At 35.8% G+C, this 14,194-nt stretch overlaps 1 protein-coding gene across 2 annotated transcripts in view; it reads right to left on the bottom strand.

Moving 5' to 3' along the window:
• The window catches only part of LOC121424342 (kalirin-like), a 52,774-nt gene that overhangs the window by 13,036 nt on the left and 25,544 nt on the right, over positions 1 to 14,194 (bottom strand). For both annotated transcript variants that reach the window (XM_041619995.1, XM_041620002.1), the window contains 16 exons: positions 13,646 to 13,762; positions 12,715 to 12,906; positions 11,929 to 12,211; positions 11,103 to 11,218; positions 10,462 to 10,584; positions 9,699 to 9,881; positions 8,297 to 8,479; positions 7,529 to 7,638; positions 6,641 to 6,800; positions 6,082 to 6,174; positions 5,563 to 5,682; positions 3,844 to 4,026; positions 3,068 to 3,169; positions 2,791 to 2,872; positions 1,978 to 2,065; positions 1,102 to 1,216 (listed from right to left, as the gene is read on the bottom strand). In XM_041619995.1, the coding sequence (XP_041475929.1) occupies positions 1,102 to 1,216; positions 1,978 to 2,065; positions 2,791 to 2,872; positions 3,068 to 3,169; positions 3,844 to 4,026; positions 5,563 to 5,682; positions 6,082 to 6,174; positions 6,641 to 6,800; positions 7,529 to 7,638; positions 8,297 to 8,479; positions 9,699 to 9,881; positions 10,462 to 10,584; positions 11,103 to 11,218; positions 11,929 to 12,211; positions 12,715 to 12,906; positions 13,646 to 13,762 (2,250 nt within the window). The remainder of the gene's footprint in view (positions 1 to 1,101; positions 1,217 to 1,977; positions 2,066 to 2,790; positions 2,873 to 3,067; positions 3,170 to 3,843; positions 4,027 to 5,562; positions 5,683 to 6,081; positions 6,175 to 6,640; positions 6,801 to 7,528; positions 7,639 to 8,296; positions 8,480 to 9,698; positions 9,882 to 10,461; positions 10,585 to 11,102; positions 11,219 to 11,928; positions 12,212 to 12,714; positions 12,907 to 13,645; positions 13,763 to 14,194) is intronic.

Raw genomic sequence — 14,194 nt, 5'->3', positions numbered from 1 at the left:
TTTTTTCCATTACATGCATGATATATATACTCAGAAACTTGCAGTGTCAGCAGTATTTATTTAACTATTTTTCATTTGCCAATTATCTTTTACATCTTTCTCTTTATGAAAAACACAAGTATCAACAGTTACACTAGATGACATCAGCTAAACTTGATGACAACATCATGTACAATGCAGCCTTCCACTCAGCACCCACATTCATCAATGGAAATAAAAATGAAAGATTAAAACACCTTAATTAACCTCATCAAGCTTCTGATTTATTGTAGCTGTTTGACCTAGTTTCCCTGGACTTATCTCGGAATAGTTTGTATTATCATGCTATCAACCTTATGCTATGGTTTTGTGTTGGATACATCATGTTTAATCTACCATCTAATCATCACATATACATGTACATTCATCTTCATTCCAATCAGTTCAAGAATCACACATCTGTTCTGGACATCAATCCAATTAAAACAGTATAAATTACCATTATTTATTCTTTTTCTTATTTCATTATTACTTTTTCTCAGTAGCATTAAGCAGGCCAATCAATCTTCAGATGTCATTCTTTATAATCAGTTACCAAATACTCATACATTAGAATCTTCTTTATGCTACTGCATTCTTCCTTGACCAAGATTTATCTTCAAACTGACAAGAGGAAATCGGTTAACTCAGCACTCGTTAACACAAATCCTCAGTATCATTTTCATTTTAGGTGTGGTGATTTGGCTGGTGCTAGCAATGTCCCAACACCAATACCAGCTTCAATTTAGGTTTGGTGTTGTAGATGGTGCTGGCATTGTCCCAACACCACCACAAGATTCATTCAGGGTGGTGTTGAAGCTGGTGCTAGCAGTGTCCCAACACTGAAACAAAGCTATATTTAAAGTTTTTGGGTGTTGAGGCTGATGCTATAGAGATGCCAAACACCAACACTACCTTAATTTTAGAACTGATGTCTTGGGTAGTACTAGCAATGTCCAAACACCAACCAAGATTCATGTGCCTGGTGCTAGTTCTACCTGGACATGAACACTGGCTTCAAACACTGAACTTGAAATCACCCAAAACCAGTCAAACTATAGCATCCAATCATTATCAGCTTACCTTATCACTGTTATCTGTATAATTGGTGTTGTTTGTTGATACTGAGGTTATGGAGTTCCTGTCATATCGTTCCAGCAAAGATTCATCATTCAGACTTTCTTCTGAATTATAACTCCTATGAAAGAAAAACAGAAAATGGAACATCAGTTGACAATAAATCAAAATTGTAAAATCTATTTAGTCCCAATACACATAGGGCTGGATTAAACTCTCTCCCACAGCACATCCTCACTCCTTCCTCCATTTCGCAAGATTCAGTCACGGGATTCAGTGCATCCTTAATCCTCAAACGATCCTCCTACTCTTCTCATCTGCTTACTTCCTTTACAAATATTCTTTGAATGTCCCCTCTTTCTTAAATCACTATCCATGAAACTAAAAAGCTTTTCTTTAAACAGGTTCGTAGAACAGTTGCTTTCACCAATTAGTCCATCACTTCTTTATAAGATAGCAATTCTATCTACTGTAATTGTTACAAGATTAATGATGGGACCAAAAGGTTCAAAATGATCAGACTTTAACAGAAAACATCACCGCACAATAAATTGACAGTTGAATGGGCATTTCCACTACAAACTCAGAAAAAGATATTGTATACACAACAACGTTTCTTGTATAAAATATTCATAATTTCTGGTCCAAGCAATGAATATTCCATGGCTTTTTTTCTTGTAATTCACATAATCCTTAAAATAGAAGATCACTCAAATCAAAATTTCAAATAAAGTGAATGAGGTATCAGACAACAAAATGTCTTGAATCTTGGAATATGCTGTATGAGATTTATACCCAAGGATGATAAAAACCTGCTTTTTATTTTTGCTATCAGTGATAACCATGGAAAGAAATAGAATAATGAAAGGTTTGACATCTTACCTGCTGGATTTCTGACTGAGACTACCAGAGGTGGATGGGGCACTTTGGGTGAAGGACGATTTTGAGAACTTGACTGTATTAATAAGAGCTGAAAAAAGGACAGATACATGCATATGTAACATTTTGGGATCTAATTCTGTTATCCTCCTCAACCACAGGAATCCAAGGATAGGAACACTAATGAGGTAGAAAATGATTGATCCTAAATCATGGTAGTCAGGTAGTGTCAAATTTCCTTGACTGCTCTGCTGTCCTTGATATACAATTACAAATATGCAAGAGACCAAAAATCCAGACTGAACAGTAAGTTCAATTACTCCTGGGTGTGTACTGCTTCTGTATTCAGTGCTCGAATGTGTTTGCTTAATCGCTTGTGCTTAATACTTGTTTTTTATGCTTAAATGTGCTTAAGGATGCTTTTGAGTAAGATGGTACAGAGTGAAACAAGCTTTTTCCTTATTAGTACAGAATAAAATAAACTTTTACCATGATAGTACAAAGTTTGTACTTTTATGAATAAAAAATTGCATATAAATTTAACCCCCCCCCGGAGAAAATGTAAGTTTTTTTCAACAGGAAACCATTTGTTTTTTCCTTACAATTCTCTTATTTCAGCATTTTAAAAAAAAACAGAGGGGAATGCAGGAGTGCTGTTGTCATAGATGTCAAATGTGATTCCTGACAAATGCAAATGATTCCCAACTTGAAAAGGAGTTGCCTGATTATCATGATGAAGGCTGGATGACCTTAACTACTGGCTGTATTTCATTTTGTACAAATATTAAAGGTTTCTAAACCCTTCGAATACCATACCTGCTCTAAGGTGGATCTGCCTATCCTGTATGACTTCTCTTAGTTTCCTGATCCATTCCTGCTTGTTGTCCATATTCTGAGCCTAAAAGTGCAAACAAAAATAAATGCACACAGTTACAGCAGATTTACCTATTCATTTGGTAAAGTGATAATGCAATGAAATTAAAACCACTCTACATGCATGAATATTAAAAAACCTTATTAACTGTCGGATAAAACGTCTGACAAGTCCTTTATGAAATACTCCCCAGTTCGTTGAATAATAAATTGGACTTACCTTGAGTACTATTCTATTGTCTGAAGATGGTGTTCTACCCGTCCATAGAGCAAACTTACAATGGTCACCCTCTATGTGTTCTGTTATGCCGAGATCAGAAGTCTGTTGGAAAAGAGAGGGAAAAAATATGAACCTCAATCATATGAAGTATATTATATTGCATATCAAAGATATTATCAAGATTTACATACAATTGTTTTCATTTTTCCTGTAGCACACAAGACGAATAAGGGCACAACTGGCTTTCCACAATTAAGGTTGATTTTCATCAATTGCACTCCTTAAAGGCAAGCACCTGGGGATTTCAACCTTTATTGTGCCCCACCAGCATTTAAAACATAAGGCAGATGTTTGGCAGGGGTACTTAGAAAATTGTATAGTACTTTGGAAGTTCAAAGTTCAAGAATGCTTGATTGTGTTAAATATAGTACAGAGTTCTAAATATTTCAAGAAATCAACATTCCCCCTAAAAAATTTCTGATGTCTCCAAATTCCACAATAACTATTTCAACTCATTTCCAGGTTACACATGTTTTTGTGAACTTTCACTGAAGCAGCCATCGGAAATAACATCATTAACTCATCATACTCATGGACTTGTTTCCACTTGCTGCTGACAAACTTGTTCAGCACTGTTTTGAAGACAATCAAAATTCCATGAATTTTCCCTGATTTTAGGAATTTCTTAACTGGAAAATGTACATCAACTTCTACTGAGTTCACTGATGGGCTTGGAACCATGTAATAGTCCATCAAATTTCTGCAATGACACTTACATCCATCTTGCTCTTGTAAACATATTTGGTCTTTCCAGTACTGTCCTTGGTTTCCTTGCTGAAGACGAGAAACATCTCAAAGAGGAAGATATGCCTCTCACGACCTTTCCTGAAGATCTGTTTAGTGTCCCAGACCTGGAAAGAATCCTGGAGGATCACTTCCCCATGAGCTTGTAGATAGTCCTGAAAGAAAAAAATTGAAGATTAAATTATAAACATTATATAATTATCAAAATTTAGGGCCTGATATCCCAGAACTAAAAGACATCATGGAGGATCACATGTAGTCCATCAATTCCTGAAAATCAGAGGTCATGCAGAGAGGATGTAAAACAGAAAAGAATATTGCCATCCATTTTAAAACGTTACATATACTTTGTGCACTCTTTGCATATATGTTTCATACGCTCTATATCCAGCAAAATCCATCCACTGTGATTTCATTGTTCGCCCATTTTGTCCATTGTCTGGAAAACAGATGGAACCACCCCAAATTCTGCTTGTCTGCTGCATCTGTTATGAATACATTTTTGTGTCCATGGGCTAGTGGGACCAGGCCTTAAGAAACTGCATTTAGAATTTGTTTAGAACTTGTATTTCAAAAATATACGCCAAGAGAACTGTCAAAAAAGTATCTTGAAATTGTACAAATGCTACATTGAAGCTGCTATGAAACTCTCTAGACACTTTCATTAAATAATTTCAATCATCAATGTGTTCCATAACTTACTAACCTAATGCACAATTGCCTGGGTACTTCCTACAAACCTCTTCGTATTTCTAAATAGCCTAAATTATATGCATATTGAATAACTTGGAGCTGTCTGCAATCACCAATATTGATGATGAGTGGTGCCAAAATGACTATTAATCAATCAAACTGTCTATAAATGATTTGGACTTAAGGTAAATGCTAGTTTTGGTAACGATATCAAAATGAGTTCATACAGAATCCAATGAAATGACCACCAAAGTGTCTGTTTGTGTAAATAAAACGTATGTGCCAAAGGATTATGGAAGAAATTGCGTGATTGCTGAGAAATCAGCAAATAAGCACAGGGTTCGGGTAGAGCGTCGGGCCCAACATTCAAAGCAATAATTATACACTGTCCCACGTGCGCTTATCTGTGGAGCATGGGGATCTTTAGTCTGAACATTTTTCAGCGTAGCAGGGGTGTGAGCAAGAACAAATTAAAATAGCTGAAATTGCAAAAGCTCCTATACTTTTGTACAGACAAAAAACAAAGAATGCTGAAATAAGCTTGACAATTAAGAACAAATATAGCTGAAATCAGCTAAATAGCTGAACTCTCACACCCCTGGCGTAGATTTCAAGATTTAACAAAGTTCAGTTTATGTAACTGTACCAGATCTAGATCCTCCATGATATAATGACAATTAAGCCTTGTTTTACAGACTTTCTCATGAAATCAGTGTTTACTGCAACTACTGGAATTTCTCGTTAATTAAAATTCTGTAAGAGGTGGTGTATCACAAAAGAAAACTTTTGAGAATTTTCTCAGGTCACACAGAAAATGATATACAAGAATTTTTTAAAGCTTTGTAATTAGAAAGTCTAATTTTTTTAATGGTCTCAATATTTGGAGGTTTTAATAATTTCAAGAAAATATTATATACTTTCCTTGCAATGAGTTGGATAGGAATAGTACAGTGTATATGTAAATGTAGATTATAATATCAATTAATTTCAAAGCTTACGTCAAATCCTTCCAACATGCTGACGTGCATTGCATCATTAGCTTTCTTTGGTACTGTTAACATCACGTCTAATGCATCCTCGATTTCTCCTTTTCCTTCCTCGCATGTAGCAAGAAGATCCTGCCAGAAAAAAATCAAACAATTTAAGCAAATTAATGTTTATATAATACAAACGATTCAACCTTTCAAATCAGCAGCTGATATTTTGTTATCCTTTGTACTGGTTTGATTATGTAAGCTTGACCTGAGAGACAGACAGACATACATACATACATACATACATACAAAAAGACAGATTGACAGACACAATTACATACAGAGAAACAATGGGAGAGAGATGGAAAGAAAATGTTTTTTTTTCCTACCTTGAGCAGCATCTGATACTTTGTTATTCTCTTTACTGATTTGATAATATAAGCTTATACTGAGGGACAGGAATACAAACATACAGAAGGACAGACAAATTTATACATAAATATAGTAACAAACAAAGAGACAGAGAGATGGTGTTTTTCGTACCTTGAGCAGCAACTGATATTTAGTTATTCTTTGTACTGGCTTGATTATATAAGCTTGAACTGAGAGACCAAGGTTGTGCTTCTTTTGCATCTCCTGTTGGAAGGACAGATAAAACGTAATAAACAAGAGTCATTTGTGAACTAAAGATCATCAAAACCAAAAACCATGCATTAAAGAAAAAAAAAACATACACCATAGATGTTAGATTTATTGACAGATTCAGGCCCATAAAATCATCACTAATACCTTAATAATTATACATGCAGCATTAATATTTTTTATATCGTAATAGATTTCTATGAAAGGGTTGCAGTTGGTTTTTTTAATGCAAAACAGAACACCAACTTGAGTGTGATGGTCAAATCTACAATTCACCATAAGATTTATTTTTCCCAATCAGGCTTCAAGATTGTAAGTATTTGGAATATAATTCAAAATATAGCATGCATGTTTAATCCATATTTTGGTTTTGACTTCAAAGAAAGCTTCCTTCGTTTTTTTTTATGTTATGGATGAAATTCAATTTGTATTATGTTACTTATGATGATATTCTACTTACATCAAAGAAAGCTCCTCCATGTTCTACTAATAAGGCATTTGAATCTGGTTTGTTCTTGCAGTAGGTTACATACATCTGGAATTTGTCGGCCCATGTGACAAAGCAATGGCCGACATCTTCCGGCATTGCTTCATATTTCTCTAGCTCCTTAAGGAAAATGCTGTAAAAAAAAAATAAATAAAATAGAAATGATGGATAAGAACAAGTTCAAAATTAGGTGTTTCATCTGAATTCAAGAATTATCATAAGATTTATTATGAATATTGCAGAGAAACTTTCATAATATATCAATCGTTTATTCTCAATTTATTGACTACTCATCCAATGAATTTGATTATGTAAGTCACATAGACATAGCAGAAGCTGATTTCAATAGCTGACATATGTACAATCATGACAATAACAAAAAAATATAAATTGTGTTTCTTTATCATAAGCAAACAAATTTAAATCAGATATTCATCATCATCATCCTCATCATCCTTATCATCCTCCTCCTCCTCCTCATCATCCTCCTCATCATCATCATCATCACCATCACCATCATCATTATCATTATCATCATCATCACCATCATCATTATCATCATCACCATCACCATCATCACCATCATCATCATCATCACCATCATCATCACCATCATCATCATCATCATCATCACCATCATCACCATCACCATCATCACCATCATCATCACCATCACCATCATCATCATCATCATCATCATCATCACCATCAACATCATCACCATCATCATCATCACCATCATCATCACCACCATCATCATCATCACCACCATTACCACAATTAGCTCCATCAGTATTTATAAATAAATGGGGGGGGGAATATTGCCACAACATGTAATAGAGAGAAACAAAGAATACTCACTCTTTATGAAAGGCATAAATTTCCTCGATATTCCCAAAAATGATATTTTCCTTTCCAATGATGCCACTTGGTACCTCTCCTACTGATGCCATCATTTCACACATGTAGTTCTACAAAATAATTTCAAAAAGAAGGAAATCATAAAATGATAAATGGAAATAATTCCATACATTATGTATGTTCGACCCCCTATATCTCAAAACTTCCAAAAATGATTTTTCTGTTTCTAGTTCCTGGGTTAGTCAATTCACAAAGTGAAGTAAGAATTGAGAAAAATGGGAGTCAGACATTCAACCAGATTGGTTATTTCAAAGAATTGAGCATATTGTAATGTGCTGTCAACAACATTTTGACATGAGCATGATAGAGGAGAAAAACATTGTCTTCATGTTGAAGATGTTTGAGTGATATACAACTTGCAGGTGGCCATCTCAATCAACCATTACATTACATGAACAAATACAATTCCTGACTAACAATTTTGACAGAAATCATATAGATCCTATTACATAAAGTAGCTCAGTACAGATATTCAATTCTATGGGATGTTACATACAAAATCATCAAGCACTTAAAGTAAAAACAATGGACAAAGTAGTCTCCATGATTAAATGAACCAATGACATATGACGGCTGAGTGGTAGAGCAAGGGTCTATCAAAACATGGCGTCATGAAGTTGGTTTAATATTGATGAGTGAAATAAATAATCATGAATACCAGCATTTATTCACTGAGATTTCTTCTTGTAGACATATAGCCCATCTTACCGTGAGACAGCAGTGAAGATCTCTAACATAAGCCTGTTCTGTTTGTAGTAACTCAGCCATGATGAACTCTCTTTTCCTTGCTGATTTTCTCTTCTCCTCACCCATACCCTTGGCAGCATCTCTTAACTTTACTTCCAGACTGGTGTCTGATTTCCGATTGTCTAATGAGAGATTTCCATCATCCTACAGGCAAGAAGGGAAGAAGATGGTTAAAAAGTCTTCAAAAAACTGATTTACTTCCTGTCATTTCACTATCATTGAATGGAAGTAAAATTGAAAAAACTTTTCTAAGGTCGTGAAAATATCTTGTATATGTAGTCAGTATTGTACAACGCCTACTTAGTTTGTTGTACGCAAGCAAATGGGAGGCTGAATGTCAAACATTCGTACTGTTGCACAAAAGACGTACCATCCAAAATGTACCGTTGCACGGCTTTAGGAGATGACGTCACAATGCGATTTAATTCATTGCGCTCAGTAAAAATGAAGGTGCAATACGCGTATAAGCCTGCTGGCTAAATGCGCAATGCTGCCCAAAATCATGTGCACTTGTGGGATTTTGCTTTCAATATTTTTGCTCCCTTTTCATAGATTACTGCAGGGAAAAACGCTTTTTTTTACAATATTTTTGCTAAATTCTGAGGCGTTGTACAGCACAAATAGCGATTATTCTTATTCGTGCGATGGTGCAAGATTGCGCATTCGGTGAAAGAAAAAAAAGCTCTATTCAACGAGGCGTTAGCCTCGTTGAATAGAGCATCTTTCTTTCACCTCATGCAAAATCTTGCACCATCGCACTCATGCCTATTCGTTATTTGTATAATAACACCTAATTTTTATTGTCATTTCTGTCATCTTTTTAAAACTATTTTTCTTCCTAAGAATCTTGTATATTCTACCGATTCAAAAGAGGATCTACTACGCTCCTCAAATTCAATCTAACATCATAGTCCCCTAATATTCTCTCTCCTAGTGGTTTGGGTCATTTTAATTCTGTTCAATTTATATTCCTTTTCATTCAACTTCTCCATATTGTCTTTTTCGTCATTATAAAAATTATGGTTATTGTCAGTATCACGACCACAATCACTATCAAAATCATAATCACAATCTTTATCATCATCCCTTCAATAACCATCATCATCATCGTCATCATCATCAACATCATCATCACCATCACCATAATCATCACCATCATCACCACGATCACCATCACCACCATCACCATCATCATCATCATCGACATCAGCATCATCATCATCATCACACCAACTAACAACGCAATCCCCACAACATTACTGTTACCCCTATTACTAACACTACAATCATGATCACCCGAAAATCCTTGATCATCTTCACCATCACATCATAGTATATTCCATGTATTCCTTGATAAACCCACCTCATGGCTTAGACCCAGCTTGCCTTCCAGTTGAGCCCTGTATTTGTCCATTCGTAGTGAGAAGTCTCTATACCTCTTGTCCACTGCACTGACCCATGACTTGATCCGGGAGGCGTGAGATTGACCCTTCTCAAGCTGACTGTCAGCCAGTCGTAGTAATAACTTGACCTTCTCACCATTTTCCTGGAAGGAGGATATGACATCGAAATGTTGGTTACTTTGGTCACCATCTGGACACAGTTGGTATTGGGTGAATTTTTCAATAGATATCAAGAGACTGTAAGGAACATATCCCTCGCCTCACTATTTGAATGAACATAATTGCCTGATTAAATAAACCCAATACAAGGGAAATGGCAACAACATTCTCCAATTGGAAGAGAAAGGTATAACAAACAGTTCATGTTGATGAATTGATGAAGTATCAGAATACAGCAAAAGAGGGTCTATTTCTAACTTGAATTTTCAACTTGTAAGCATACTGTACTATTCAACTATGACAATTATCATATATGAAGGATGTCATTACACAAAGCAGCCTCCTTCTCGTTTTCGGTCTTTCTTTCCATTTTTACCTTTCTTTCTTCTGCTTACTGCTTTCTCCTCCTTAAAAATTCCATCTTCCTTGGCTGCTACAGGTTTCATCATATATACTTCCGATTAACTGCTAAACGCAGAAGCACAGAAAAGGTCAACACAGTTGTGTGCCTACACAGTTGCTGCACTATATTGCTGCGCTACATTTTTATTATTATCTACTTACCTTAGCAGCATTCTTGAATTCATTGTACTCAGTGAGTAGTCCCTCTGTCTCCTCCTTATCCTCCCCTAGCTTGGTATGGGTTGATAGGTAGAACTCTCCCGTATCATGGATCCAATTTAAAGCCTGGATGAGTTGTTAAGGTAACAGGTATAATATCATATATACATACACGTTGGAATAAAAAATGAAACATAATAAAAATTTAAAATAAATAGCCTTAACAATGTAAAGTTGACTTCTCAAGTTACTGAGTGGTGAAGTGGTAAGACATTGACCCCTAGGTTATGTGGTTGGCCAATCCTTCATAAACAATTAAATGGTAGACGTTTTGCTTAGGATCAGAAGGGGTTGATCATTGGATATAAAGGAACCTGAAATTTAAAAATGTTTATTCTTCAGATACGTTCCAGTGTTTTTCAAAAAAAAAAATCAGCAAAAAAAGAAGGCAAATAAGGGATATGCATCAAAATTCTGTGAAAGAGTTCAGGGGAGTTATTTGTATTTCCTGAGAAGCTATTTAAGTCATCTACTGGAACATGAAAAAAGTTAACTGCCATCTACCACACATACTATAATATTACATCTATGAACAAGAGGTGATTATCCACTGAGATATACCGAAATGTGGTTTGAATGTTTACCTGTCTAGCACTAGCTTCAAACAGGACATATTGCAAGCATTGGTCCAATCGCTTCTTCTTCTGAGTCCAGTGGTCTAACACCTTGTCTTCTTGTAACAGTAATTCTTCTAGTATTCCTGTAAAGGCAGAGACAGAAGAATGAAGCAAATGTTAGCACTATCATGCATAGATACAGAATTCTTTACGGTATAAAGGAAATGAACTGCAATATCATAAAATGCATCTACAAAATGATGCTTTTATCTCATTTCACCCACGACTTTCAAGACATAAAAATTGGTCATTATGTAGTGGAATAATGACAGACACAGATTCACCAAAACTTACAAGGCATTATTTAAGTCAAGCTTATTGTCAATGTTATGATGTCATACTTCTGAGAATGTCAATGTTATCATGTCACACAAACATATTTGTGCTTTTCATAATCATCTGACCAAACTGAGCATAGCCATGCTGGGAATTCAATTCAATTAAATTAATTCGTTGTCATAGTCAATGATTAAAAACAAAAAATCTTGTTCTCAGACGTTTAACAAAAAGTGCATTGAAACAAAAAAAAATCACAAACTATAAATATGGATTCAGTTAAATCCCACCAACAGACAGCCAGTGACACCATATTTTGTCATTACACAAGGTGTATAAAATGTCCCATGCTAATGGCACACTAATTTGGCAAATCAATGATGCATGCATGGAGGTGGATATCATTCAACACTATGCTTCTGGATGATATATGGTGTTGCTGGCTTTCCATAGCTAAAATTGATTTTGAAGAAATTGTAGTCTGTACAAGAAGGAGGCCTAAAACAACACTACTTACTTTTGACATAACCTTCAGGCCCTCTCGTCCTGTCGGCAATACTAGAGCCCTGTTGGCTTGAGTAAACATTGCACTTTTTGAGGTACTTGAGAAAGCTTTCTGCGTTGCGCCTGGCCATGGTACACGCCCTCAAGAAGCTTTCCTTCTGGTCTTGATGCCTGCTTATGTGTTTGGCGATGTCGGCATCACTGACCTGAGGAGGGGAACGGTCCCCGCTACCCCCACCGCAGAGGTCCTCCTCCCGAGTGTACTCCCTCTCTAGATCTTCTAACACTGATTGCACCTGAGACAGAAGGGTACATTGATGATCAGGGAAGATCATTAAGATAGAAATTAGTCCTGGTTGGGAGTGAATTGTGGATACAAGGTCTTTTACATGTATAATATATCTAAGAACTGGGGATTTTGTAAGATAATTTACAAAAAGAGATTAAAAAATTTACTCAATTCTGCCCAAATTTGCCTGCAATGCCCACAGACAAGCTGTAACAGACAGTGCATTCAATGTCAGCCTCACTGTTTCAGAGTTACTTTTGTGGTATATTATGAATATGGGGGCATCTGAAAAATGACCTCTTGCAGACGACCAATTTCTATCGGTAATCTTCCTACATATCATGGGAAGAAATTTATAGCTAACAATAGCTATTTCCATGTTTTAAACAACTTGATGTTATCTTTACTTAGTAGTACTTCAGCACTTATTTGTGCAAATCCCATTTTTCTCATTTAATAAATTTGGTAAATTTATTCATTCCACTTAAAAAAGCCCTTTCTTGCACACACCTTATCTGAAGTTTTGTAAAAGCTGGCAGCATACTGGAAGAGTTTCCTCCTATCTTCTGATTGCATGACAAGGGCCTGCCATCTCCTCTCAATACTGGAGGCAATTCCTTGTATCCTCTCAGAATCATAGTGTCTTGATTCTAAGAGCTTGAAGGCAGTGTCGTGAAGACGTATTGCACTTTCTTGGGTTTTCTGAAATGGAAAAGGGTGTAGATAGATGGAAGGAATGAATGTGATTTTAAGTATCAAGCTCAAGAAAAGAGTTAAATTAAAACAATAACTGAAGGAACTTCCATCACAGCAGTCATCATAAATCATTATCATCATCATCACCACCATCATCATCACCATCATCATCAACGTCATCAGCATCATCATCATCATCTTCATCATCACCATCATCATCATCATCATCATCACCATCATTATCATCATCATCATCACCATCACCACCACCATCAACACCACCATCATCATCATCCATCTCCTCTTTATCTTCAGCTTTTTCATCATCAGCCTCACCACCACAACCAGCATAACCACTTTTCCATGATGAAGATCACTAATATCATAATTTCATTCAATTTGATCATCAATATTACTATTATCTTTCTCAATGTCAATATCACCATTCACTCCTTGAATCATCACTCTAACCATGGTCATTCCTACCCCAATTAATATTACATCAATAATCCAACCCCCTACCTCCACAATGAACACACCATCCATCAGCATCTTCCTCCCAGATAATCTACCTTACCTTAATAATTCTTCAAATTGCTGATGTTTTCCATTACCATTATCCCCATCAATATTTCCTCATACTTTCTTCATCACCACTGTAATCACTGTCATCACTACAATATCAGAAATCCCTATCCTCCGATCCCCCCGCCCCAATGTCCCCCTTTCTGATGGTCTTACTTACCTCGATAGCGAGTTCAAATTGCTGATGTTCTGCCTGTAGTTGCTCTGCCTCATTGAGTGAGTTTGGTATAGCAGCTACGGCCAGCATCTTCTCAGCAGTGTGGATCCAGGTCTCAACCTTCCAAAAAGAAAAAAAAATGAATGTGAGGGACTTAAGAAGTAACATCCCAGGAATAATGTTTTTGCATCTTATGAATCGTACTTTCAGATAACATCAATTATATTCGAACCTTAGGTTTGAGTAGATTATCTGACAAAGGATCTTTTATATTAGACCCTTTAATTCTGTTTTCTCAACTTGTTCATTTCTCATTTTCCATGGTTCCACAAATTGTTTATGTACAAGGGGTGTTGAACTAAACCTGCATTCAATTTCATGTCAAAAAGTTCCTAATTCTTGCACCGAATTAGAAATTGATTGATTACTGGATGAATTTATTTGCTGTTAAAATGGACTTGTCGATTGTTTAGTGATAGGTCAATCTTCTTCTTGAAACTGAGAGTATAGATTTGTTTGCTCTCGTTAAAATCGACCTGGTAATTGTGGATT

This window comes from Lytechinus variegatus, chromosome 1 (assembly GCF_018143015.1).
Source record: "Lytechinus variegatus isolate NC3 chromosome 1, Lvar_3.0, whole genome shotgun sequence".
In the NCBI taxonomy this organism is placed as follows: domain Eukaryota; kingdom Metazoa; phylum Echinodermata; class Echinoidea; order Temnopleuroida; family Toxopneustidae; genus Lytechinus; species Lytechinus variegatus.
The sequence above is the reverse complement of the archived record's forward strand: the minus strand, read 5'-3'. Positions and strand labels throughout refer to the sequence as shown.